Genomic DNA, 25,341 nt, shown 5'->3' with positions numbered 1-25,341 from the left:
CCCCCCAACCCATATACTCTCATAGCCACCATCTCTCTACGGCGGACTTGTCGTTCCCGCTCAAACTCTCGGCGGCACATCATTTCCAGTCAAGGCATCATAGGGATACGGGTTGGTGTAGTTCATGGTAGCAGCCCTGCCCTTGATAGTGCTGACCACGGATTTCAAGACACCCTTGCCGTGGGCGCAGGTGGAGGCGTTGGTCGGGACCGGCCAAGTATTGACGTACTGGGCGTCCGACACGGGGCCCGGGTACGACGAGTTGAAGAACAGGCCCTTGGTGTTGACGTTGGCGTTCTTGTACCCGGTCTTGTTGGCCACGAGCTCGAAGACGTTGGCGTGGCAATCCCAGCGGCCAAGGGACGGCAGGCCCCAGTTCTGGGACACCGAGGCAATGGTCGAGTAGTGGTTGTAAAAGGTGTCGTCCGTGGTGCCCTTCAAGTGCTCAGGGACGGCGCCGCCGACAAGGATGGAGAAGATCTTGTTCTGGATTCCGTAGGACTCGTTCTCGTCGAAGGTCAGGAGCACCAACGTGTCGTTCATGAAGTACTCGTCCGCCAGCAGTGGGCTCATGAAGTTGCGCAACCATTGGGACGAAAATGTGATATTGGTGTCGTGAGCATCGTTGGTCATGTTCGGGGTGATGAAAGCCCATTGGGGCAGAGCCTTGTTCGCGAGGTCCTCCTGGAAGCCATCGAACCCCTTGATCAACGCTCGTCGGGTGGCATTGTTGGTGACTGACTTGTACAGGATCAATGGATCGTGCTTGCGGACGTAGTCGTTGGCAAAAGTGACCTGGTTGGAGTAGTTGAAGCCCTGGAAGCCAGGGAAGGGGATGTCTTCCTGATACTCGCCCCAGCTGATTCCCTTGGTGTCAAGCAGGTCGGCGACGGTGGCAACGTCTTCGGGGATTTGGTTGAAATCATCGTTGTCCATGCCGAAGGTATCACCACCAGCGGCAGCACAGTAATTGGGCTCCGAGGGGTGAGTGACGGCGAAGTAGTTGGTCAATGTGATGCCTTGTGACGCAAGGAACTTCTGGTTCGGGTCACCAGCGGCCGCCGAGTAGTCAATGTTCTCCAGCCATATCTGGTAGAAGCGGTTGAAGGCGATCCCCTTGACGTTGCTCACAGGTGACAGACTGGTAGCAGTGGCCGCGGACTGCTGAATCTGGGTGAGCGAGGGCTCGATAGTCGAGACGGCGGGTCGGGATGGGAAAGGAGAGGCGGCTGCCAAAGCACCGGCAGCCACGAGCAAAGCGAGAGAGTTCATGATGATGAAAGAGCCTGTGAGGTGCGTTTCCCAGAATGCTCGCAAGGATGCAGAGTCTGACAGAAGCGAGGGAACAGCATCATGGGGCAACGAGCTCTTTTATGGTTTACCCACTGCCCAAGGTAGAAGAAAACAGAGCTTCGATGTCACCGCCCGAACATGTTGCTGGGGTGCTGAGAGCTCCCATTGCAGCTGGACCACAACTGAGAGCATGCGCTCTCTCGCAGCGTATCTTTTCTGCATGCTCGACGTTACCTTTCCTGGACACGAGAGAAGTCGTGAAAAAAGCATGCCATAAGGGGCCAGCTACCCACCGAGTTAAAGCTTCTGGTGGAGCGATGTTTAGGTACCGAGTAGTCTGTTTGTCTGTATACTAGAACGCCTTGTCGAAGCTTGAGGGCAAAGTGGATCCTTAATGGAGTTCTGCACAACGTTGCCAATCCGCGCTAGTGATGCTAAGCAATGAGCGCCAAGGCAACAGGCCAACCAATTCTGAAGTTCAAGCACGTGTCGCCCAACTGTACTTCTTTCTTCCAACGACAACCTCATGATTTGGACCTTGAACCTCATGCATCTCTTGCAAGGTTCGAGCAGGGACAGGCTGCTTAGAAACGTGTTCCTTCTGATAGGATGGAGACCACGGACAACCTAGCTTTCAGAGACTTGCCGGAGGATGACCGCTTCTCGCTACTGGCAACGCCTGCACGGCGTCCTCAACATGCATCAATGTCACTTTATGGCGAAGGCGACCCAACAATAGCCTTGCCATTTGTGCTGGTATCCATGCGAGCTGTCATGGCAGCCTACGCCGATCTGGGCAACCATACCAGTGATTGCGAAGAGGATGCGAGCACCTCAGACGGCTAGACTGGTGTACTGCCCACTATCATCCCAGCATTTTGTCTCTCCTGCCACGACGGGAACCGGTAAGAGAGATGTTGATTGCAAACCTGAAAAAGATGCCCCGCCGGTGAGATTAGACTCCTGTATGTACTTTTACAAGTCATTCGACACCATTCCATTGTCGACTGCCTGTGGTTCAGTTCGATCGTTCTGCCAGGAAAAATACCTCAAGATATGTCTGCAGAGCAAAAGAGCACTCAAGCGCAGAATGCCACTCCATTTTTCGGTGCGGGAGTGCCGTCAAGTGGGAAAGGTACCGGGGTGCATTCGAAAGGCTCTCGAAGAACAACATACCTCGTCCTCTCTGTGGTCGTTGTAGTGGTTGTACTCGGACTGGCGCTAGGACTGGGCCTTGGACTGGGACTGAATCATTCCAACAAGGGTCAATCGAAAAGCACCGCTGGGTCACCCTCGTCGTCGAACAGCTCGTCGCCCGCCGAGGATTCACATGCATCTCTGTTGGTTCCTCCATGGAGATCAAATGTTGAGGACTACACCCTCGACATAGCAGGCTGGGACTTCAATGCACCGCCAACTACACGCGAATACAATTTTACCATTGATGAAATTGAGCTGTCGCCGGATGGTGTCTTTCGTGAGGTCATCGCCATCAATGGTCGTATCCCAGGCCCGCTGATTCGTGCTAATATGGGCGATCGGATCCTCGTCCATGTTCAGAACAATCTCCGGAACGGGACTGCCTTTCACTGGCATGGGCTTTACCAGAATGGTACAAACTGGATGGACGGTACGTCCGGAATCACACAATGCCCGATCCCACCGGGGGCAAGTTTCACCTATAACTTTACCGTGGAAAACCAGTTCGGAACTTATTGGTATCACACCCACTACTCGACCACGAATGGAGATGGACCAGTCGGACCACTAATTATACATTCGCCAGATGAGCTCAGACTGCAAAAGCTCTACGACGTGGACCAGGTTGTGCTTGTTCAAGACTGGTACCATGACTATAGCCAGGCCCTTCTACCCGACTACCTCTCGAGCGGCAATGAGAACAGCGAGCCTGTTCCGGACAATGGCTTGATTCAGGGTACCAACTATTTCAACTGTTCAACCCTCGACTCCGATAGCGGCTATGTCTGCGAGCAAAACTCGACACGTGCGGTGTTTACGGTCGAGCACGGCAAACGCTATCGATATAGGCTGATCAACACGGGAGCTTTCGCGACATTCGAATTCTCGATAGACAACCATCCCCTCTCTGTTATTGAAGCGGATGGAATCGCGACAGAGCCTCTTTCTGTGCACCGACTCGACATTGCTGTGGCGCAGAGATACTCAATCGTCGTCAACGCCAATCAGACGGCAGGATCGAACTACTGGATTCGAGCCCAGATGAACACGTTCTGCTTCGGAACCAATCCGATCCTCGACCCTAATGTTATGGCATTGATAACATATACCAATAGCACAGATGTACCAACAAATTCGACAGACTGGAAAGATGCGATGGATGTTGAATGCGTCGGTCTGAACTCGTCACTGTTGACACCGCTCTTCGAATCAGAGGCACCACCAGCCAGTATAATGTATGCCATCGCGGCAAATTTCCAGATTGGAGACTACGCCCTGGATCGTGCCTTTATCAATGGGACCTCCTGGGTAATGGCCGACGTGCCGACGTTGAACCAAGCTGTAGCTGGCCTCCAGGCTGGCAATGACTCGTTTACGACCTCTGGAGTCAGCTCGGCGTTCAGTGCCAGCCAATATGTCATCGACATTCCCGATTACGCTGTGGTGGATCTGTTGATCACCAACTATGACGAGGGAGCCCATCCTTTCCATTTCCATGGTCATACCTTTTGGATCCTTGCCTCGTCCCCAGATCAATACTTCGACTGGTCAACCTATGATGGCTTGAACAGGACACTTTCGAATGTCATGCGACGAGATACGCTTATGGTTGATGCATACGGCTGGGCGCTCATCCGATTTGTCGCTGATAACCCCGGATTGTGGGCCTTACATTGCCATATCAGTTGGCACATGGAGGCGGGTCTCCTGATGCAATTCCAGGCCAGGAGCGACATTATGAAGACGTGGACTATACCTTCGGACGTGTTGGGGCTCTGTGCAGCCTGATGGATTGATGATGACATGGATGTAGATGTAGTTGACAGATATTTCCCACCACCAGTTGCAATCGAAATGTGTCTGTCGGTGTGTTGTTTCGTAGCCTTGTCTCCCCTGCTTCCCCCTATTGCCAGTAGTCAGTGCGTGTAGTCTTGGCGCCAAGATCATACGCACCTGCATTGAGGCGCAGCGCGGCGTAAGGCGGCAGCAGCCACGTTCCTGGAATGGAATGGTTCAGGAACAACGGCTCCAGGCGCGTCAATTCAAGGGGATCGAGTCCCAAACTTCTGGGGAAGAACCCGTGTTTGCGCTTCAGTCATTGCTCGTCTTCTTTTTTCCTCGTCATTCACAGTCTTTGTATTGCAAACATTGCCTTTCCCAGTCACTCTTTCCGGCCATTCTACCTCTTGTTGAGAGTCCTTCTTTTCCACTTTTCTCAAGCCTGATCCTCGCGTTCCCCCGAGATTCGAAATCCGAACCCCCATCGTCTGCTCAGGGACCACCATTTCAACATGCAACTCCGCGATGTGCTTTCCACAGTTTTAGCTACGGCACCGCTGGCAGTGTCGGGAGCTGGAACCCTAGGCTTCGCCGTGGGAAATACCAACCCAGACGGCACCTGCAAAACACAGTCCGACTTCGAAGCCGACTTCAAGGCTATCCTGAGCAACACCGATGCTCAGATCGTCCGGACCTATTCCTCCTCCGATCAGTTTGGCAACCCGTGCAAGACCCCTTCCCAAGTTCTTCCCGCGGCCAAGTCGGCAGGCATAAAGGTGTTGTTGGGCATGTGGTGAGTGGTATTCTGGGCGCAGGTTGATGGAGACTCAAGGCTGATGGACATGATTCAATACTAGGCCTGATGGAGGTGCCTATGACAGGGAGAAGGCAGCAATTGACGAGGCCGATCCCACCTCTTTTGGTGATACGCTGTACGGCATCACAATCGGTTCAGAGGGCATGTATCGCGGCACCTACAACGCCGATGATCTTCTAGGCTGGATTGCCGATATGCAAAAGTCCTATCCGGACACCCAACTCGGGAGTGCAGACAGCTGGAACTGTTGGAATAATGGGACCATGGACTCCATCATCAAGAGCGGTATTCAGCTAATGTGAGAGCTACCTACCTCTGCGTGTAATGGGACCGGTGCTGACCAAGAATAGTCTGGCCAATGGCTTTTCCTACTGGCAATACCAAGATATCTCCAACGCAACAAAGACCTACTTTGACGACATGGCCCAGGCGCTCGGCCACGTCCAGGAAGTCACCGGCAGCCTGGACAAGATCCATTTTATGAATGGCGGTAAGAACACTTCTCTGAAACTGGTGAAAAGCACGGGACATTTCTGACAGATATAACAAGAAACCGGCTGGCCTGGCACCGGAGGCACAGATGCTGGCGCGGCAAAGGCCGGCGATGACAATATGAAAACGTACTGGCAATCTGCCGTGTGTGGGCTTCTGGACTGGGGCATTGACTTGTTCTGGTTCGAAGCGTTTGACGAGCCCGGCAAGGCTGACGCGATTGGCGACGACGGACAAACTGCAAGCGAGCAACATTGGGGATCTTTCACATCTGACCGAAAGCCCAAGTTCGACATGCACTGCTAGAGGGCCTTTCCGGGGTTTATTGGTCCACCTTTTGACAGCCTTTTTTCTCTTTTGGCATATAGGTCTCCCAGGTTGGAGGAGGAATCTAACTCGCCAGGTGTTGCGAAAAGGGGCCACATCTGTTGTTGGATTGGGTAATCTGAGCCAGGTTCAACAAAATGGGGAAGACACTTCTCTTGCCAATAAGGTGCGGTCGAATCTGGTGGTGTCTGTCTGTCTGTCCTCTGTCTATCTGTCTGTGTATCTTCGTCCGAGCGAAAAGAAGAGGCAAAAAGCTTTCTTTCAAACCAAATGAGAACAGGCTTGATCGATGAGAAAAAGCATTTTATTGGCGGCTCAAGTGCACACCAGCGTTTTGCTGCCAAAGAGCATTGTAGGGAACGATCAGAAGTTCGAGCAGGACCTTCTCAGTCAATATAATGGTTGAATCGAGACGATGGCAAGAACGAATGGTTTGGCTGGGTAATTTATTTACTCACTCACTCACTCACCAAAGAAAGGCGTCTAGCCGTAGTTTCCCTGCGCTAATAATATTATCCCCAGAGACCTTTACGGTCTTGTCCAAAGAGCGAAGCTGATCCCCTCACGGTAGAGTTAGTTCATTTGGAAAAAAAAAACAATCCTGGATAATACCGAGAAACCAGACAGTGAGGGCGAGCAAGTGCTATGCTATCACGTGAGTACCTTTCCAGAGGTTGAGGCAATGAGTTTGGTAAACACCAAGCAAGCAATCGACATTGCAGACCCTCCGCGTGTCTTTTGTACCTTGAGCATATCTACAAAGGTGCTGTACATAGGTACGTACCACCACGAACCCAGTACATAGGTAAAAGTAGCTAAGGTAAGCTAAGGTACCTGGTACGTGGTACGAACGGTAGTACATATGGAGTTTGTCCAACCCCGGCCATCTCCCAAACAACCCCAGCAAAACGATGCGTGTATATTTGTGCATGTTGTTCCATAACTCACACACGTCCAAGACTCGTCCTCGTGCGTGTTTCGTTTTTCTTTGTCCAAGAAAATAGGTTTCATGACCCTGCTTTTATGGCAGGAAGAACGTCTCGTGTCGACCGGGCCTTTTCCTATCCGGCTTGATCGGCCCTCCTCCCTTCCTGTACCAGGTCGACCCTCTTGACCGGGTGCAATAGCATTCCCGGCAGACACATCCTGCCCTCGCCTGCGAGCTCGAACTGTTCCCCGCCGTCGTTGTGGAACTTCATGCCCAACCATCGATGCCAGAGCACTTCCGGAAAGCCGGCATTGTAGTACCACGTCGTCCCTCGGAAGTTGTGTTCGCGCTCGCCAAATACCGAAGTGCGGGCGCCACCTGTCGCACCGTTGCGGCCTCCGTTGAAGACCGAAGCGAGGTAGTTGGTGGGCCATTTGCGGTCGACATACTCTGGATGAGGCACGTAGACTGCTTTCAAGCCGTGCTGCAACGCACATGAGGCGGGCCACATCTCCGAGAACATGGTGTGTTTCTTCAGCGCCGTTTCCTTGTGCATGGTCAACAGCAATCGACGCGAGAGACGAGATGCTGTAATAATGGCAGTACGCCGTGGGGGTCGGCCACGCGTGATATTATAACCCGTGGTATCGTCCGTAAGAAGCCATGTCGTGCCGTCGGGATCGAACAGTGGGTTGAACACGATCAGGTCTGCGTCTTCGCCGACGCCCCACGTGTATTTATCCTTGTCAAAGGAGGTCGGTGGAGTTGGGTCAGTTTCCATGGCGACATCATCATCGAGCGGTCGTTCAGGACCCCAGATTGGTTTGTCTCCTTGTTGTTTCATTGCTCCTGCAGGACTGTGCTTAGAGCTCGGGTCATTGGGATCCTTGTTGGCGTGGTTCAGGCTGCTCCACAGGTTGGCGACGCTGTTTGTGCCATGTTCCGTCTGGATGCGAACCATTTGGTTAAAGTCTTCCCATTCACCGTGTTCCGATGGGACATAGAACCGGCTGTTTCTCTCCCAGAGAAGTTTGCGGGGTTGTTGTTTGGCCCATTTCGTGACACTGTCGAAGAAATGGTACCAGTGGTGTGTAGTTCGAATGTCCATCTCCCAATTCCAGAAGAAATCGTACTCGGGATGTTGATAGGCAAAGTACTGCATTGGCATAAAGGTGCTGCGGTACACACCGTGAACAGGCAAGCCGCGCATGTTTGTCTCCTCCAGACCACCGTACATGAGCTCCATTTGCTTCTCAGTCCAAAGAGTGCCCATGCCACGGAATTCTTCGGGCAGCGAGTCTCGAAGAACGCGCTCGTAGGTCTCATCGTCAGAAAAGATAGGCACGTCATTGGATTTGACTTGGACCAGGAAATGCACCACGTACTCTCCACCGCTTAGCATATTCAGTTCTGAGATGAGGGATCGGAGGTAGATCTTGTCTTCGGGTGTGTATGGATAGTCCCACCAGGTACGGATCACGACCGCTGTACGAGGAAGTCTTTCTGATCCGGACTTGGGTTTCTTCGGCACGTCACTCGGCTTTGGCGGCATTGCCTCGACGTCAGCCACCTCATCTCTCTTGTTGTAGACTGTGCCGACGGGCATCACTCGAAACGTGTCGATTCGCGGCTTCTCCGGGAGTTCCTTGAAGCGGTGATTGTTTGCCAGAACACATCGTTGCTGAGCGTCGGCCCATTGAACGGTTCTCCAATCCACCTCGGGCGCTTCCTGCCACACTAAATCAGCTCCCTCTCTTTCTCCTTCCTGTTGGGCACCGCTCCCGCCTCGGTTGATGCTGTATCCAAGGCCGTACGGACCTAGCCGACCAAATCGATCGTAGCAGATGTCGTCCCTGAGTCCAAGGAGCTTGGCCGAACCCATGACCATATCCGGAAACTCTCGTGGGATGCCCTCGTAGATGCGCACACGCGGTATCTCGATGGTGTTGTCGGCATCCAGGTAACAATCTACCTTGTCACCGTATTTGGCAATGTATTCTGGTGAAGAGTAACTGGGATATGGGTCGAATCTCTTGCTCGATGGAATCGCTCTCTTTCTCCTCTCCTTCCCCGTCGGGGCTTCCTCTGCCGGCAGATCCTCGACCGCCTCCTCAGTGATGTTCAATTTCTCCCATTCCACCTCGTCCTCTTTCCTGGGGTATTCAGGCACGTTGCTCGCGACTGGAACCAACGATCGGATTCCGCCGTAATATCTTTGCAGAAAGGGGAATTCTTCCCAAGGAGCAGGTCTCGGCTTGATCTTTTCTTGTTCAATCGCCTCTTGCACCTCCTGTTCCGCGACGTAGCTCATTCTGACCAGCGAAAAGATAAAGATAAGGAGAGTGACGGCGACGCCGAGGCAGAGATATCGCATGATGGATCGAGCATTCTGCCGAGATAGGCCGGAGAAGAGGATCGATTGGAACTGTAGGCTTTGTTGATGAGCATGGGTCTATACGAGGCAGAGGTGGCCCGAGAGGATGCGAGCGAGGGGTTTCCCTCTTCGTCGTCAAACGTATCGTTGCTATCGTCTTCGCTGCCGTGAGGGTGACGGTTCAGGAACCCTTCCTTCTCGACATCTGATTCTCCCCGACTCCGTATGCGTGACATGGAGGTTGCGTTGTCTATGCCCAGTGAAGAAGTGCGCGGCCATCCCATTGTTTTCGCGAACTCGTTGCCCCAGGCCGCAGCCTCGGCGCATCCTTGTCTTGGACACGCTCTGTCGCAAGACCGGCAGAAAAGCGCTGACTGCGCGAGCGCACAGGTGTGAAACCCCTTTCCGAACGCGCGGCGAAATCGTTCAACGACGGTTTTGTCGGGTGCAAGACTGAGTTCCGGGGGATGTGAGGTAGTCGCGTCTTCAGGAGTTTCCGGGACGTATTTCCAGGGTCGTTCTTGCCCGAGCTTGTCAATAAGGTACACGCACGCGGGTAACGCAACGAGGTTAAATAACCAAAATTACTAGTATATATACATAAAAGTAAATGAGTCTGAGGTGTTTGTAGATGTACAGAGACTCTTGAAAGAGAGAGAGACAGAGGCACCAAACTTGGACCTGCCAGTTGTGCCCAGAGTTTGGCTGGCTGGGCAAAAAGTCCCTTATCGTTGTCCCGGTTTTAATCGCCCGTCAACATTCAGGCCCACAACGACGCCCCCAAATCCGGGAAAGCGGCACTAAACGCCCATCAAAACGGCGAGTGGGAGCCACATGACTGCGGAGTATGAGGGTAGAGAATCAAGTAAAAGGGGGGCGCGCCCAGGACGACCAGTGGACCACTGTGCAGCTAGCTGGTAGAGGATACATACTGTAGAATTCATTGCCTAGGGTAAAGGAAAGGAGCGGTCTCATTCACAGCGTCGCTTCAGTTCCTCTATCGAAACACATCTCAAAGGGCAAATTGGTGCCTCATTGTCTTGGTTGAGTTGCTTGTCCCCTCTTTCCATCTCTCTCCCAGGGCATCAGACAGGTCGCTGCAGACGCTGGTCTAGGAGTCATTGCCACTTGGTGGCAATCCTTCGACACCCTTGCCCAAGTCCTCCTTCAACGCCTTGCCTCCGACCTCCAAGCTCTTGCAGTCTTGCAACACAAAGATCATGCGTGACCACTCCGTCTCGCTGGTATTCTTCCAGGCGTGCATCGTGGCTCTCTGCACAGCGACATCTCCTCTTTGCATCAATCTTCTCTCGCCGCTGTCCAGGATCATCTCGATCGTCCCCTCAAGGACAATGCCGTAGTCGAGACTCTGAGTTCTGTGCATGATACATTCGTAACCCGGCGCCATGTCGACAACCCGGCAGACTGTGCCGTTGGTGTTGACGAGCCCGAGTTTGCCGCTGGCGACGACTTCGTCGTGCGTCTTGAGGTCACGGTCGTTGTTGAGGTCTGGGGGAAACTCCGAGGTTGTGTACACCACGTTGAATCCCATGAGCTTGTCGTCAAAGACGGTCCAATTGCCGGGTCTGCTGTCCTGAACGATGGCTTTGCCCGTGTTGCCATCGTGACCGGTGATGTGAGTGGTCAGGCCAGGCAGATTGTTGGGGATTTGGGTCGGGTTAGGCGGACGAGAGGAAGACATCTTGACTGAGATGGACGATACCGGTAGCTCAAGGTAGATGGATCGTGAGGTGTGATATGATGTCGTGTGAGGTGTGTCGTGTGAGAGATTTCAGAGCGGACTGAAAACTAGACAATGAAGTCTTGGTGAGGCGAGGTAGTCCCAACGAAGAGGCTGCCGTTACTGTCACTTTCACCTCATCACAGACTAAAAAGGAAACAACGAGTGATCTTTTTCACTCTGACTTGTCTTCTGAGTCTATAGTTGTCCAGGAATCGACATTGACCTGGGACAAGCTGGTCTATACAGCCAATTCAATTACAATACCCCGCTTCTAAACGGGGCCAGAGCGTGTCCTCCTCCTTCACACCCCGCAAAGGAGAAACTACATGCATAAACCCGTTTTTAGCCATCCATCATGAAACATCGAATCTGCTCTACGCCGATATAGGCTTGTCGACACATGGTCTAGATCATCACAGAACCATCTTGAATGACGGATCTCGGTCATCACCGTACCCAATGTATTTGTCGTATTTGCCGTTCGCCTTGTCGCGATTGATCTTTGCGCAATATAGGACATTGCACAATATCCTGTCGGTCGATTGTTAGAAAGGGAACACATTTGACCGATATCAGAAGCACGTGTTGGAAGACTTACGCAAACCATGCATAGACCAGCAATCCCAGGATGATGGTGTGTGATTTGTGGTATTGAGGAGCTTGAGTGGAAGGATAGATGAAGGCTATTCTCAGACATCAGCGACAAACATTCTGGTTCAACGACGGACAAAGATCAGTGCTCACCGCTGACAAATCCACCAGCGTTTGCGATAGCGAGCTGCATGCCGCTTGTCGTGGCACGCTTGTAGTGTCCGGCTGAATTGTTGGAGTTCCATACCAGAACAGGGGGAACGCTGGCATACAATCCTGTGGCCATCAAGAATGTCATGCCATACTTCGTGTGGTTGTCGTGCTCGTCCACATTGGCGATAACCGCATACCCAATGATGGCCAGCGGCAAGCTGAAGAGCATCGCAACACCTCGCAATTTGAAGCGATCCGAGGCAAGGGCGACAACCACTGTGATAACAGCTGCAACAGCATAAGGAATAACGGACCACAACTGGGCCTCGTTCGCCGTGTAGCCCAGACCTTTGATAATGGTTGGCAGGAATAGCCCAAATGAGTACAGGCCGGAAAGAATCGAGAAGTAGGCCGTTGCGGTCAGCCACAGTTGAATATTGAAAACTCCCCGTCGGACTTCTGACCATCGGAACCTCTCAACTCCTTCTGCATTGTGGCCGTCGGGTAAGTGTGCGGAGGTATCGTTTCGTAACCTCCTCTTGCCGAGTTCGCGCTCCTCAGGTTTGAGGAACCAGGCTGTTGATACGCTGTTTGGGAGAAGGAAATATGCAATCACTCCCGCTGCAAAGGTCAAAAGACCCTCGATAATCATGATCCAGCGCCATCTGTCAAACATTTCTCGTTAGTAGGGCTCCCAGATCAGTTTGAGAGGAAGCTACTCACCCAGCATCCACAGCGCTGCCAGTAGGGCCGATGGCAGAAAGACCACGTGCCAAAAGACCTCCAAAGGCTCCAGCAAGAGATGCGCTGGTATAGAACAGTCCAATGCGAAGGGCCAACTCGCCTCTGGTGTACATTCCTGATAGATAGAGCACCATGCCTGTGACCGGAGATTAGAATCAATCATGAACTCTTCGGTCTTCCCGTCGATTCGCGAGAAAAATGGCGAGAGGCTGAATGCATACCTGGCAGTAATCCTCCCTCTGCAAGACCCAGGAATGCTCGCACAGCCAAGAATCCACCATAGTTTCGAATGAAACCTAGACACATGCCAATGATACCCCACGCAGCGGTGAGAAAGGCCAGCCATAGTCTCGGGCTGAACTTCTTGAGAACCAGATTGCTGGGCAGTTCGGCAGCAATATAAAAAGCGAAAAAGATGGCGAGGCCGTTTGCATATTGACCGTTGGTGAGACCTGCATCCTTTTCGAGACCAAGGATCTTTGCATTCCCCACATTTGTACGGTCGAGAAAGGAGCAGAGGAAGAGCAAGGCGAGCACGGGGAGAATTCTGCATGGAGCGATATGTTAAGCACAACACGTCGCGCCTCTCAAGACGGGGCGGGAATCTCTAAAGAAAGAGAACGCATACCTTGTGTCAAGCTTCCAGAGAAGCTTCCGCGTCAAGGCTTTGGTATGAGCGTCGTCACCAAAACCGGACAGTGAGCCCGCCTTCTCTACCGGAACCACTTGGCTGGATGTCTCGAACTCATTCTGAGTGTCCTCTGGCTTCTCGACCATCGGGTCTCTTGCGACCTTTTCTTCGGCCATGGTCAGTGGGGGCTTGTTGGGCTTTTTGCCACTTAAGGCCAGGATGGAGAATGTCCGTTGCGCGGCAAGAGACACCTTTGACGGTGTAGAGTTGATTCACTTGGACACACACACAGCAATGGACTTGTATTTCAAGGCCAGAGGATATAAGCTGTTTCGAGGGTAGACTGAGAGGACAGAGGGTCAAGATCAAGTTGTCATCCAAGGGACATGTGTCATTCTTATAGTATCCAAAGAAATAAGTGAAATACTGGGGCCCCTGGCCGTTGATTATTACCCCGTGGGTTGTAAAGTCGTCTTTGATGGGGACACTATCCCGCCTGCTATGATTGAGGGATGGACGTTGTGGCCCCAAATTTAGCGATGGCTAACAGTCTTGTTGGGCGGTCGCACGACACCAAGCAGTGGCCAAGCACTGGAGAATGTTACGCTCTTGTTGGCAGAGACCAATCAAGGAAGAGGTCGTGGCGCAAGCGAGGGAGGGCGGCACCCGGTCAATGGCCGTACAGAAACTCAGGAGGGGGAAAACGAACGACTACGGCAACACAGTCAAGCCTCTGCGGCGATAAGTGAACAAGCAGGATTAGATAGGATCAGTCATGTGAAAGGCGTCGTTTGGTAGGAAAGGAAGTAGAAGAATGGCCGAAGGCACAGACGCAGACGGAGATGAGCCGGATGAGGCCGGAGTCTGTGGCCGAGGTCCATGTGCCAAGACGCCGCCATTCCTCTTCGGGCCATTTTCTGGGCGCCGGGACTCGGTTCGGTGCTTCTTTCTACCGGCAAATCCCCTTTGTCTCGACATCAAGAATTTGTATCACGACTTCGTCTCATCAATAAGCTCAACACATTGATCACTTTCTCAAAACGGGCTTTCTTTTGGGGGTGCGGGCCATCAATAATATTATCGCCGGAGCTCATAGCGTCTTACAGAATCTCCACGAGCTAAACCCAGCCTTGCATCGTGAGGCTCCACCAATCAGAGTTCATCGGCCGGCACACAGTCGTTACATGAGTGATAACAGCGCTGGCAAGGCAGCGGGAACTCGGTCGCCACAGGGACCACGGCATCAAGATTGTAAGTAGAGAGAAGTCCAGACCCTCTTGTCTCTCACCACCTCCTTTTTCTTGATTCACTGGACGCTTTGTAATGGATATTGCTCCTGATGGTACCCGATTGACACTTACACAACAATCCTCCCAGCCCAACGTCCAGTCCAGATAAGGAGAGCAAAGAAAAGCCCGTCTCGGTCACGGTCAGACGACATGTCGAAACTCTCGGAGCCGTTGAAGCACCTCATCAACGCCGCGCACGCCCTGCCTGGCCAGCTCAAGGCGCCGCCGACGATCCGGTCGACCTATGCTCAAATAGCCGCCAGCGCGAGAGACCGAGGCGTCGGTATCCCCGCGTGGGTCACCATCTCGACCGCGGCGACGATGACGATGAACTCGCCGTCGTCAATGGTGGAGCTGTACCACCTGACGCAGACGCTCCCGTCGGCGCCGTCGCCCACGGCCACGGCAGGGCTGATGCGCGAGGTCGGGCTCAAGTGCATCTCGTTCAACGGCATCCCGCGCTCGATCAACTGCCTGGGCGCGTTCCGCGAAGGCATGCCCAAGGACGTGTTCGACAAGATCCCGCCGCCGGTGTCGCGCCAGCTGACGGCCCAGAACATCGACGAGTCGATGGCCCGTGGCCGCCGCCTGTGGAACTCTGTCTACTACCCGTTTGAGGAGAAACTCCTGGCCAAGCTGGCCCAGTCGCACCCCAACCTGCCCGTCCACATCCTCTCGGGACACTACTCGAACCTGCTGGCGGACCCGCCGTCCGACGCACCCCTCCAGGTCGGGAGAGTGCTGACGTCGCTCACCGGCATCGCCTGTCTTCGCGCCCAGACCGGCGTCGCACCCCAGGTGGTGAGCCACGTCTTCGGCCTGCGCAAGGCGTACCAGGACGGCACGGCCGAGAAGGACATCGAGGGCGGCGAGTGGCTGGCCACGGACGAGGGCAACCAGTGGATCCTGCACTGCATCGACGAGCTAGTCCGGGCATTGAGTCAAGGCCGCGGCACGACGTTTGCGCCAGGCATGGGCGGCGAGGAAATTCCGAAAGCCAAGTTATGAGACTTTTGTCGTCCCCGGGCTGATCATGCATGGTGTCAGAGAGACCAAAAAACATAGAGTTCCACAAGAGAAAAAAAGCGCTGTAGCTCCGTACGTAGATTTGTGTCTTGAAATGAGAAAAAGATTCATCCCAACCCAAGTCTATCCATGACATCAGCACGAAAACTCTTGCATATTTGTGACGGTGTTTGTCCAAGTCATTGTCACAGGATTATGAGGGGGGCAAAAAGGCACGAAACTGGAGTTGGGAGGCCAGTCTCAATCACATACATGTATACCAAGCCAAAGGGCATCTGACGTGTCGCGTTGTGAAGAAAGATCGAAATGACATGCAAAAAAAAAAAAAAAAAAAAAACATAATGTGACTTTTTTAAATCATAATTTTTTTATTGTATATAGACAAGTCTTTTCAACATTTGCTGTTCCAGCTTGCTAGCCCAATAACGCATATATATATTCATGAGGCACGTGTTATAAAGATCAGTCCCGTTTCCGGACCTGCAACGAAGTTCCGGAGATGCTTCGAAGGGGCAAAAAAAAAGAGGATTAGAGTAAATCTATTCCATCGACTTGACCTCGTCCGCAACGGCAAACCGTGCGTCCGTCTTGGCCTTGACATCCTCCACCGAGACACCGGGAGCCAGCTCCGTGAGGGTCAAGGTGCCCTTGACGCGGTCGACCTGGAAGACGCAGAGGTCGGTGATGATGGTGCTGACGACCCTGGCGCCGGTGAGGGGCAAGGCGCAGTTCTCGACGATCTTGGATTTGCCGTACTTGTCCAGGTGGTCGGTGGCGACGACGATCTTGGTCTGGTTGGGGTTCGAGACGAGGTCCATGGCGCCGCCCATGCCCTTGAACACTTTGCCCGGGATCATGTAGTTGGCGAGGTCGCCCGCCGCTGAGACCTGCAGGGCGCCCAGTATCGAGACGTCGACGTGGCCGCCGCGGATCATGCCGAAGCTCTCGCAGCTGTCAAACGTCGACGCTCCGGGGACGAGGGTGACTGTCTCTTTGCCTGCGTTGATGATGTCCGGGTCGACTTCGTCCTCGGTCGGGTAAGGTCCCATGCCCAGAATGCCGTTCTCGGACTGGATCCATACTTTGACATCGCTCGGTAGGAATGAAGGTGCCAACGTAGGCATCCCCACACCCAAGTTGACGTACATGCCGTGCTTGAGTTCCTTTGCAGCACGGCGGGCGATGCGGTTTCGCCGAGCCAGGGCTTCTGACTTGTCGCTCGTCACACATGAGTCGGAGGAATGACCTGCCTCGTCGCCAGCAGGACGAGTCTTTTTGTTTTCGATTTTCTTCTCCACGGTCGCGGGCACGATGCGGTCAACGTAGATACCAGGGACGTGGATGTCGTTGGGGTCCAAGGAGCCTAGAGGCACAATGTTCTCGGCTTCGACAATTGTCAATCTGGCAGCCTTGGCCATAATGACACCAAAGGCCTTGGTCGTGTATCTTGCCCGTTCATCAGCACTTGAGTTGTCTTGGGTCTGTGGGCAGTATTGCGCCACCAGAAACATACCTGAATTGACAATTTCCGGCCTCGTCAACTTTCCACGCACGGATGATGGCAACATCGCCGGTCAACGCAGTCTCCATGACATAGGTTCTACCGTTGAAGATCCTTGTCTCGCGTGGCTTGCCCGCTTCCAGCACGCTCGGTTTCTTCGTCTCCGGGTCAGCGGGTCCTAATCTTGTGGGGATCTCGCCGGTTTGGATGAATGTGTCTAGACAGGGGTTAGCAGCCTTTACAGCGTAACGGGCTCCATAAAAAGGTACTACTCACGGACACCGGTTGGCGTGTAAAATGCCGGAATACCACTGGCCCCAGCACGCATCCGCTCCGCAAGTGTTCCCTGGGGGCATAGCTCGATGGCAATGTTGCCGTTGAGGTATTTCTGCTCGAGCTTCTTGTTGTTCCCCAAATAGGAGAGAATACATCGCGTGATTTGGCCTGATTGCGTCAGGGGTGAAAGCCCCCCGGCGCCTGCCGCACCGGCGTTGTTGGACACAGCCGTGAGATTGTTTAGTGACTCGACGCCGCGCTTGTGCATTGCTGTTATGATGGTTTCTGCCGTTCCACAGAGGCCGAACCCAGCACTAAATATCACCGAGCCGGACTTGATATCTGCCACAGCCTCGTCGGCGTCCTTGAATAGCTTCGACCTCGTTCGATCGATAACAGGTTGGTCATCGCTACTTACTGATTGCGATGAAGATGCTGCTTGAAGGTTCCTTGTCCTGGAAGATGTAAAATGTCGAATATCTTGCCGACTCGAGATGATCCTTGTTCCGACCCGTGATTGGCTAAAGGCAAGGGGTTTGCGAGACACCGTTTTACAGGCATACGCTGCTGTCTTGGAGCCATTCAGGGCTCTGATGTCGTTCAGACACAGGAGCAGAGTACGCCTTGCTGCGACTGCCATCTTTCCTGCTTGCTTTTTTCCTTCTCACTTGTTGTGGTCGATGTGGTTGGGGCTGGACCAACAATATATGCCCGTTACCAATCCGGGCTCCAGGAATGGAACAACGATTCTTCGAGTCTATGACCGGGACAGCCAGGAGCAGAGCAGCGACATCGGCTAACAGCGCGGGTACAGTCGGCAGCGAGTCGCTCAATTCGGTCAAACTTCAGTTGGAAGAATTCCACGTGACGAGACGTAATCTCGGTTGTATTTTTGATGCCGAAGTTTGCGGGCGAAACTCAGGTGGATGTGTGCGGTTAGCGGAACGGATGGAGAAAATTCCCCGACGAGAATGGTCGCGGCGTTCCGAATCTGGGGACGAACAGCGCGCAAGGGGTCGAAGCTCCCTGGGATAAGCGATGTTGTCATACACAAAACAGCGCAGGATGGTTGGACTGTCGAACTCCAGTGTATATTGCTGTGCAACCTCCCGAATTTATATGCGCGTCTGGAAGACAGGTCAGACTTCCGAACGATGGTCATCAAGCCGACTTAAGCCATTTTCCAAGGAACCTCGCGCCCTGTCGTTGTCAGAGAGAGAGAGAGGCGTGCCAGCCAATCCCATTAGCAGGTTTTGCGAACAAAAACAGCGGATTATGGCCAAATCGAAGCAAAAAGGGCAGCCCTTCTGGCTTGGGTAATTGTTGAGACCTCTTTTCGGCCGGATCCGGCTGCTGACACATTCGACACAGAGGAGCTGCTGCGTCGATGGCCGCATGTTTCAGTATGGAAATTCAGCTCATTCCGCTTGTAGGAGAGACCACAGGGAGACTGATGAGTACTTTTAGCACACCCGCTGGATCAGACGAAATAGTAGGTCGAATGGCCGTGTGAAGGGCCACCAAGTGCTGAAGACAGCCATAGCAGAATGCAAGTCATGTCGACAAGGCAAAACATGCTGCGGACGATGATCCGGTTCGCAAGCAGAGATGGTAAGTCATCACAGAGACGCTTGACCCGTGACAAACAACTCATCTAATCCACAGGCATTCCCTCCTTGTGGTGGGGAATCTCGGCTTCGATGCTTCGCCAATCCACATATTCAACCGCAAGATTCGGCCTGTATAATTACTTTGCAGGTATCGCCAGAGAACGAACTGGCCAGAGACGATTACCGAGCTCGTGGGAGATTGTCTGCGCGGGTGCTGCGGGTGGTTTGGCCGGACTCGTCGGAAATCCCACAGAGGTCCGCAGCTCGTATTACGTGATTCGTGGAGTCGCTGATGTTGGTATAGGTCGCCTTGGTGAGGATGTGCGCGGATGGAGCAAGATCGCCAGGTCAACGATTCGGATATAACCACGCAATTGACGCCATTGTGAGGATTGGCCGTGAAGAGGGACTGCGGACCTTTAGCAGAGGACTAGGCCCTAATGTTGTCCGAAGCGTAATAATGAGTAAGTCTCGAATATGCCATGTCGGATCATGTCGCTAAGCAGGTGCAGATGTTTCTCAGATAGCAACGTACGGCACTCGCTTCCTCGTCGGTCTTCATGCTCATATTCGTGCAGGTATTCTGCCGCAAAGCGCCAACTCCTCTCAAACCCTTCCTTGGGCCTCAAAGATGGCATCTTCACACATTTCCTCGCTTCATTGCTTGCAGGCACAGTCGCAACAACTGCTTGCGCACCTGCCGATGTATTGAAGAGTCGAATCCAAAATGCGGTGGCCGTTGATGGCGCGAAACCAGTAAGGCATCCCTTAAGAGGCCTGGCTAGGAGCTAACAAACCCCAAACAGAGTGTAAGGAAGATTGTCACCGAATCTTTACGCAACGAGGGGCCTGGCTTTCTGATGCGAGGCTGGACTCCTGCTTGGCTGAGGCTAGCGTAAGGCATTAACAAGATTTCTGTGCTGGCTCAAGTCCTAACATTCAGCAGGCCGAACACAGTTCTTACTTTCGTCTTCATCGAGCAGCTGCAGAAATTGGTGAACCTGTCAAGGGATATGAAGTCAGTCGAGACAGTTCCGGATGTAGTGCCCACGCGAGTGGCAACCCAGAAGATTTAATGTTGTGACCACGCTGAACACGGGCTCCAATTCACACCAAGACCTACGGCCACAGGTGTGGCCGCTCATGTGACGTTGGGCCAGTCTAACCAGTCGAAGAACATAGTCTCGTCAAGTTGGAACAAGTCCTGCGAAGTACTAGCGTTGTTGATGGCTTCGAGGATCTGGTCGTCCGTCATGTCAAACACATACGGCTCCAGTGGAACATTGGGCGCAGGCATTGAAGCTGTCCGTGGGGGATTGTGCTTAGGATTCTGATCTTGTTGATGATGTTGCTCCTCTGAAGGGCCCGAGACAAAGCCCTGGTTGTCTTCGGGAGGACTGAGTACTGAGCTCTGCATGATTCGCCGAATGTGCCTCGCGAAAAGGACAGAGAGACCCTTGCGGTGTCGCGGGGAGCTGCCAATCCTCTCCAAAACTTGGGCTGTCTCTTCAATCAGGGTTCTCGCATTTGGGGCTAGCATGGCTCGATTGCCCTGACTCGTGGTTCCAAGGGCGAGAGCAAAAGTTGCCGCGAAAGAGACCATAATGACGGTGTTGTTCGGCATCGATTTGAGTCGATTCTCTCCCTGGACCGCTGCACGCATGACATTCATGGCTGATGCAAGGCCTGCGGCACGAAAGAATTGTTTCACGTCGTTCGAGGCCGTCGGGTGGTTAACGACGTTACAATATGTGGAAAGTTTGGTGTGAGAAACAAGGATCTCGACGTAGGGAGGTAATTGACCTGCAAGACACGGTTATGGCGTGGAAGAAAGAAGATAGTCTGTGTTGCTTACCGTCGCCTTGTGTGATTTGACGTGACCAAACTGCATACCACTGTTCAAAGAAACGGTCGATTTTGTCTTTCAGGCTATCAGGCCGTCAGTTCAAGCGATATATCCAAAGAGGATTCTGGGCTCCCAACAGCGCCGCTGAGAGAGGGTCAACTCACAATCTCACGGCCGCTGAGCCACCATTGACACCTTGACTACCATCACAAAATTCGCGGACACTCGTGATGAGGCCGACCTTGCCGGGGTCAGCAGACGTCAGAGGAAATGTCAGGAGGCGCGGCATACCAAGTCTCGCCTCAAAACAGCTGCTGAGATGACACTGCCATCCCATCGATCGGCGATGTCAGAAATGTGCCACGTGTCACAGCTGTCCACCAGTGGCCCGATTGGAACAGCATATGGCCTTCCCCTTGCAAGGCAGATGCTGCAGGCACGTGTCAGCTGGTAGTTTCGTCGCGTATTTAGTATCGTGTGCCTACCCTCGATCAAGAACGAATAATGCAAGCCATACTCGCTCACGGGTCCTCAATAAACGACGGCCCAAGGTGGAAGTCGGATCGACGTGCGGGAAACCATCTAATTGCAAAGCCTTTGCGGAATCGATACACTCGGCCTTGGCCACCCGGTCGAGGAAGCCCGCGGGACGGATCGTGGGGGAAGGGACCACAATCTTGTTCAAAGAGAGGTCCAATGCCAGGCTCAGCGCCATCGAGAGATACGCGCATGTCTCATCGTCCGCCCAGTGTTTCGCCGGCGTCATCCAAGGAATGTTAACCATGAAAGCCAACACAATCTCGACTGATCTATGTCTCTTAAATATCACGGTTTGCGCGAGATTGTTTCGGTGGTTGGAGAGTCGCTTCGACAATGCCTCCGCCTTGGGGAGGAATAGTGCAGAGGCGGCTAGAATGGAGGTGAACAGAAAAGCTGACCTTGACCGCACAAATGACGCCGTGTGGAGGGTAGGGTCAAGACCCCATCTCGTATGCGATAGTCGTTCGTAGAAGTAAGCAAACAGCGAGTCGGCTTCATCCTGTGTCACAAGCCCCAGGTCGATCGGGTCAAGATCGGGAGAATTATCCAGCCTGGGCATGAGGGAGCCAAAAAACTGCTGTAATTCGACATCGCCAAGGTTTGCGTCATTTGTTCCTGGTTGCGACGCAACACCTGCGGGCGATGTGGACATTACGGTCGAGGGTGAATGGCCCGGCAGCACAGAGGCCATGGCAAGCAATTGCAGGGGATTGTCGGCATTGTTGAGTGCGAGTTCGTCGGGTTTCTCGCCGTGGTCCGTCGCAGTCGCCTCGTTACTATTGCTGTCGTCTGCGGCGCCATTATTCTCGCTAGGAACCAGGCTTGTGCGCGGCGGGAGGAAAGTTCGTGGAAGGTTTGTTGGGGTGTGCGAACTCGCCCTCCTCTGTAGTGCAGTGTCGGTCTGGGGGGCCCCGATCAACTGTCGAAGGTCGGCTTCAACCTCGGAGGAGAGCCCAGTCGATCCATCTTTGGTTCGCTTGAGCGCCTGTTCGACCTGATAGATTGCCTTTTCCAACCCTGTTCTCTTGCTGATAAACCGCGGTTTTTCAGCGCCGCGTTACTATCCAGAGCTCGAAAAAACTCACTTCTTGACCCCTTTATACCGTCCAACATGGTACTCTGGCGTGACGCATTGCAGACCTGCCTGTTGGCACTTCCGACACACCGGGGCATTGGCGTCGCGCGTACATTTCACCTTGCTCCGGCGACATTCCAGACACGCAGCCTGCTTTGCTTGCGCCGAAGCAGACGTGACATCTTGATTGGCAGACGAACTAGAACTCATGCCTTGACGCGGGACATTATTCGCGATTCAATGCAAGAAAAAGGCAAAGATTCGAGCTTGAAGACTCCGATCGGGGGTTGTCTCGGATAAAGACGCGCACTCCAGGCCCCGTACGTCAGGCCTTGCGCCGGCCAAAAAATGACAAATAATAACACAAATCCGATGCAAGAATCTCTGGCTGAGGTCAACCCAGAAGAATCAAGCCCAAAAGTGATGCGGCTGGCGTCGGGTTTTGATGAATGACGAGAACGGGCGGGTTTGTTGGGTTTGTTCGTTGGAGACGACCTTATTTTAGGGTTTGGACCTGAAGTCTTGGCCCCACATACAAGGAGAAAGAAGATTAGGTAGACTCGAGAGACATGATTGGCCAGGAGTCACGAGGCTGCAAGGCTGAGCCTCCTGAGCAGAGGTATTGTACTGCGATGCGAATGACAACGTGCGGCACCTTACAGGGTTGTATGACCTTGGGGGCCTGTTAGTCGAAGCCAGCGATATCTACTCAAGTCACAAAAAATTGAAGTCATCATCTTAACCCCATCTGTACTGATCTCCGCGCGACGTCGGTTCTCCAGGCCGTCTCGGTCTTGGCCCTTCCGGTTGTTGGGGTCAAGGTTGTAGCAAGAGACTCCTCGTGTGCTTAGCCGGATGGTACGTCGCGAGAAGCTCTCGTACCGGCGGCCCACCACCTCGCGATGGCCCCAATTACTTCCCCCTTCATACTGCAGTGGTCTGCCACGGGCGTCCAGACTTTGATGGGCACCAAATCCTGAGGTATGCTCTGGACAACGCCCTCCGGATAGTCGAAAGTGATGCTGTCGTAACAGAGACGAGTGCGCGTTGACATTGTACCGTTTGATCATCGCAAGCTATCATGGCTATCGATCTAGCACGGTAAGGAACTCGGACCAAGTTTGTGCCGCTTCAGCTGACCTTGGTCGTGTTGCAGGAAGAAGTGTGACAAGACTGTCTACACAGGGCGTCGAGCAGTGTCTTTTCATTCGTATATATGGAAACTGGGTCGCAAGGAAACATCGGGCGGTGGGGACGGGGTCCCACGACATCGCCCATCATGATTCCGGCCGCCGGCCGACCAAATCGGGAAATTGCGCGCCAGAGCGAAGCAAGATAAAAATCCTGTCAGGTTCATCGCCTGCTGTCGATCAACCTCCTCTCAATCCTTTCTCGCGTCTGGAAAAGAAAAAGGTCAGAGTCACCCGACACATACCCCATCACTCAGCTGGCTATCCTCTTTGCTCCCGAGTCGAGAATATGGCGCAACCTCAACCAGTAACGATCATGGCGTTGGTGCGGAGAAAAGCCTCCATGACCCCGGAAGAGTATAGCCGTCATTGGCGAGAAGTGCACGCGCCCATAGTTTCCCCTTGGCTGGCGAAGCATGGGGTCCTCAAATATCGACAGGTCAGCCTCTCGACCTGGAACATGATTGCCAGTAGCTCACTCACGTTGAACAGGTCCACATTAACCCCGATTCAAACAAGATTATGAATGGCAACGCCCACGGGGGGAATGCTCACGGTGGGACTTTGAAAGTCATTGACAAAGATCTTGGATTCGATGGAATTTTAGAAGTCCAGGTTCCGTCTTGGGAAAGTTTTAGGAAAGCGCTGGAAGATCCTTATTACGTGGAAGTGGTCCGCCCCGACGAGCAGAAGTTCTTCGACGAAAAGCAAATCGTCTGGTCTCTCGGGTCAGATTATATCGGAGTGGACGGAGGTAAAGCACTCGTAGGAGTCGAAGTATGAATTAAACGGTCCGCAGCAGCCATCACTCAAGGAAACCATGGGAGTAACAGCAGATAGTCCAATATCGAATAGTTCGGAACGACCTTGCAGGTCCAACGCGTGTTGTTGTCCCCGGATATCGAACCGCAATTACATGCAATATTGGTCAAACGCAGAGAGAGGTTTCTGAGCATGCTGGTCTCTTACAGCCCAGGCGCCCCGTGAAGAGAGTGCTTCCATTCAGCTTGCTCGCTCCCGTGAACTGCCACCGTGAGACTGCTCTAGTCCTGCTAGGCCTGAGCCTTGTCGAGCTCCTCTCTCTTCTTGTTGTCCTCGTCCTTCATCCTCAAATGTTCGCCGGCGTCTTGACTGCAGGTGAAATCGGCCATTTGGGTGGCAATGTTGGCCGGGAACGACACATGTTCCTGGATCCACCTCCAGACACCATCTCTCTTTTTCAGCAGGCCAGTGTAACGAAATTTAAAGTCAAACTTATGACCATCGGTGCTGACGCCGTAGTAATGCTTTACACATACGTATCAGCAGGTCCCATGCAACAGACATCACAGACGAGGAGCCAGACCTGTTCCATGTTGCAGAATCCGAAGTCGGGAGCAGTGGCAATGATTTCCATGTCCTTGTAGCCGATGTGAGACTTGGCGAAGTACGCTCAAACAATGAGTTCAGCACGTCAAAGCCCATAATTGAGAAGCTCTCACTCACGTCCAATATGGTAAAAATGTTCGACGAAGCGACCGCCTTGAAACTATTAGCCACGCGAGCACAGGGTCAAGCTAGCCACAGCATCAGAGGGCATACGCGGAATCAGGCCCATCAAGTCATAGTACAAGACTTGTGCACCGTCGTAAAACTCAGCGCCTTCTTCGGGGTTGGTCGCAAAGCGATGGTCGTTGAACTCCATCCATCTTACGTAGTGCTCGAAAATTTCTTCTTCCTCCTTCCTCAGTTCCGGCTTGTGATAGGCACTGAGTGGGAACGGTAAAGTTGAATGCAAGTTGTCGAGGGTCGTCAAATCACCCTTGGAGCGGCGCAAGGCCGCACGAATTAGACCACAAACCTATCTCGGGCACAGGGCTGGTACCAGGTAATGCCACTCTGAGCGGCCCTTCTTGCTTTTGACAATGTCCGACAT

At 53.2% G+C, this 25,341-nt stretch overlaps 12 protein-coding genes across 12 annotated transcripts; 5 read left to right on the top strand and 7 right to left on the bottom strand.

The window, feature by feature from the left end:
- Nucleotides 1-60: 60 nt before the first annotated feature.
- AYO21_11148 (hypothetical protein) lies at nt 61-1,272 on the bottom strand (the record flags this gene model as incomplete). The annotated part of the gene is made up of 1 exon (XM_022661046.1): nt 61-1,272. One exon carries the CDS (start codon nt 1,270-1,272, stop codon nt 61-63), a length of 1,212 nt encoding a protein of 403 aa, XP_022506665.1.
- Nucleotides 1,273-2,349: 1,077 nt separating this feature from the next.
- On the top strand, nt 2,350-4,281 carry AYO21_11147 (hypothetical protein; the record flags this gene model as incomplete). Its single annotated transcript, XM_022661045.1, has 1 exon — nt 2,350-4,281. One exon carries the CDS (start codon nt 2,350-2,352, stop codon nt 4,279-4,281), a length of 1,932 nt encoding a protein of 643 aa, XP_022506664.1.
- A 503-nt stretch (nt 4,282-4,784) lies between these two features.
- Nucleotides 4,785-5,887, top strand: AYO21_11146 (hypothetical protein; the record flags this gene model as incomplete). Its single annotated transcript, XM_022661044.1, has 4 exons — nt 4,785-5,065; nt 5,130-5,387; nt 5,440-5,579; nt 5,640-5,887. 4 exons carry the CDS (start codon nt 4,785-4,787, stop codon nt 5,885-5,887), a joined length of 927 nt encoding a protein of 308 aa, XP_022506663.1.
- A 1,082-nt stretch (nt 5,888-6,969) lies between these two features.
- AYO21_11145 (hypothetical protein) lies at nt 6,970-9,210 on the bottom strand (the record flags this gene model as incomplete). Its single annotated transcript, XM_022661043.1, has 1 exon — nt 6,970-9,210. One exon carries the CDS (start codon nt 9,208-9,210, stop codon nt 6,970-6,972), a length of 2,241 nt encoding a protein of 746 aa, XP_022506662.1.
- Nucleotides 9,211-10,321: 1,111 nt separating this feature from the next.
- Nucleotides 10,322-10,912, bottom strand: AYO21_11144 (hypothetical protein; the record flags this gene model as incomplete). Its single annotated transcript, XM_022661042.1, has 1 exon — nt 10,322-10,912. One exon carries the CDS (start codon nt 10,910-10,912, stop codon nt 10,322-10,324), a length of 591 nt encoding a protein of 196 aa, XP_022506661.1.
- A 455-nt stretch (nt 10,913-11,367) lies between these two features.
- Nucleotides 11,368-13,249, bottom strand: AYO21_11143 (hypothetical protein; the record flags this gene model as incomplete). Its single annotated transcript, XM_022661041.1, has 6 exons — nt 11,368-11,485; nt 11,553-11,637; nt 11,699-12,363; nt 12,422-12,578; nt 12,664-12,989; nt 13,071-13,249. 6 exons carry the CDS (start codon nt 13,247-13,249, stop codon nt 11,368-11,370), a joined length of 1,530 nt encoding a protein of 509 aa, XP_022506660.1.
- A 1,263-nt stretch (nt 13,250-14,512) lies between these two features.
- Nucleotides 14,513-15,370, top strand: AYO21_11142 (hypothetical protein; the record flags this gene model as incomplete). Its single annotated transcript, XM_022661040.1, has 1 exon — nt 14,513-15,370. One exon carries the CDS (start codon nt 14,513-14,515, stop codon nt 15,368-15,370), a length of 858 nt encoding a protein of 285 aa, XP_022506659.1.
- A 557-nt stretch (nt 15,371-15,927) lies between these two features.
- Nucleotides 15,928-17,805, bottom strand: AYO21_11141 (hypothetical protein; the record flags this gene model as incomplete). Its single annotated transcript, XM_022661039.1, has 3 exons — nt 15,928-16,834; nt 16,902-17,106; nt 17,166-17,805. The coding sequence occupies 3 exons, from the start codon at nt 17,803-17,805 to the stop codon at nt 15,928-15,930; spliced, it is 1,752 nt and encodes a 583-aa protein (XP_022506658.1).
- Nucleotides 17,806-18,721: 916 nt separating this feature from the next.
- AYO21_11140 (hypothetical protein) lies at nt 18,722-19,141 on the top strand (the record flags this gene model as incomplete). Its single annotated transcript, XM_022661038.1, has 2 exons — nt 18,722-18,776; nt 18,831-19,141. The coding sequence occupies 2 exons, from the start codon at nt 18,722-18,724 to the stop codon at nt 19,139-19,141; spliced, it is 366 nt and encodes a 121-aa protein (XP_022506657.1).
- A 775-nt stretch (nt 19,142-19,916) lies between these two features.
- AYO21_11139 (hypothetical protein) lies at nt 19,917-22,446 on the bottom strand (the record flags this gene model as incomplete). Its single annotated transcript, XM_022661037.1, has 6 exons — nt 19,917-20,578; nt 20,631-20,704; nt 20,786-20,862; nt 20,913-21,051; nt 21,107-22,189; nt 22,247-22,446. The coding sequence occupies 6 exons, from the start codon at nt 22,444-22,446 to the stop codon at nt 19,917-19,919; spliced, it is 2,235 nt and encodes a 744-aa protein (XP_022506656.1).
- A 1,296-nt stretch (nt 22,447-23,742) lies between these two features.
- AYO21_11138 (hypothetical protein) lies at nt 23,743-24,209 on the top strand (the record flags this gene model as incomplete). The annotated part of the gene is made up of 2 exons (XM_022661036.1): nt 23,743-23,865; nt 23,919-24,209. The coding sequence occupies 2 exons, from the start codon at nt 23,743-23,745 to the stop codon at nt 24,207-24,209; spliced, it is 414 nt and encodes a 137-aa protein (XP_022506655.1).
- Nucleotides 24,210-24,478: 269 nt separating this feature from the next.
- AYO21_11137 (hypothetical protein) lies at nt 24,479-25,341 on the bottom strand (the record flags this gene model as incomplete). The annotated part of the gene is made up of 5 exons (XM_022661035.1): nt 24,479-24,712; nt 24,772-24,857; nt 24,912-24,947; nt 25,008-25,227; nt 25,291-25,341. 5 exons carry the CDS (start codon nt 25,339-25,341, stop codon nt 24,479-24,481), a joined length of 627 nt encoding a protein of 208 aa, XP_022506654.1.

This window comes from Fonsecaea monophora, assembly GCF_001642475.1.
Source record: "Fonsecaea monophora strain CBS 269.37 chromosome Unknown Scaff145, whole genome shotgun sequence".
Taxonomy (NCBI): Eukaryota; Fungi; Ascomycota; class Eurotiomycetes; order Chaetothyriales; family Herpotrichiellaceae; genus Fonsecaea; species Fonsecaea monophora.
Note: the sequence above shows the minus strand (reverse complement) of the source record. Positions and strands in the feature narration are given on the sequence as shown.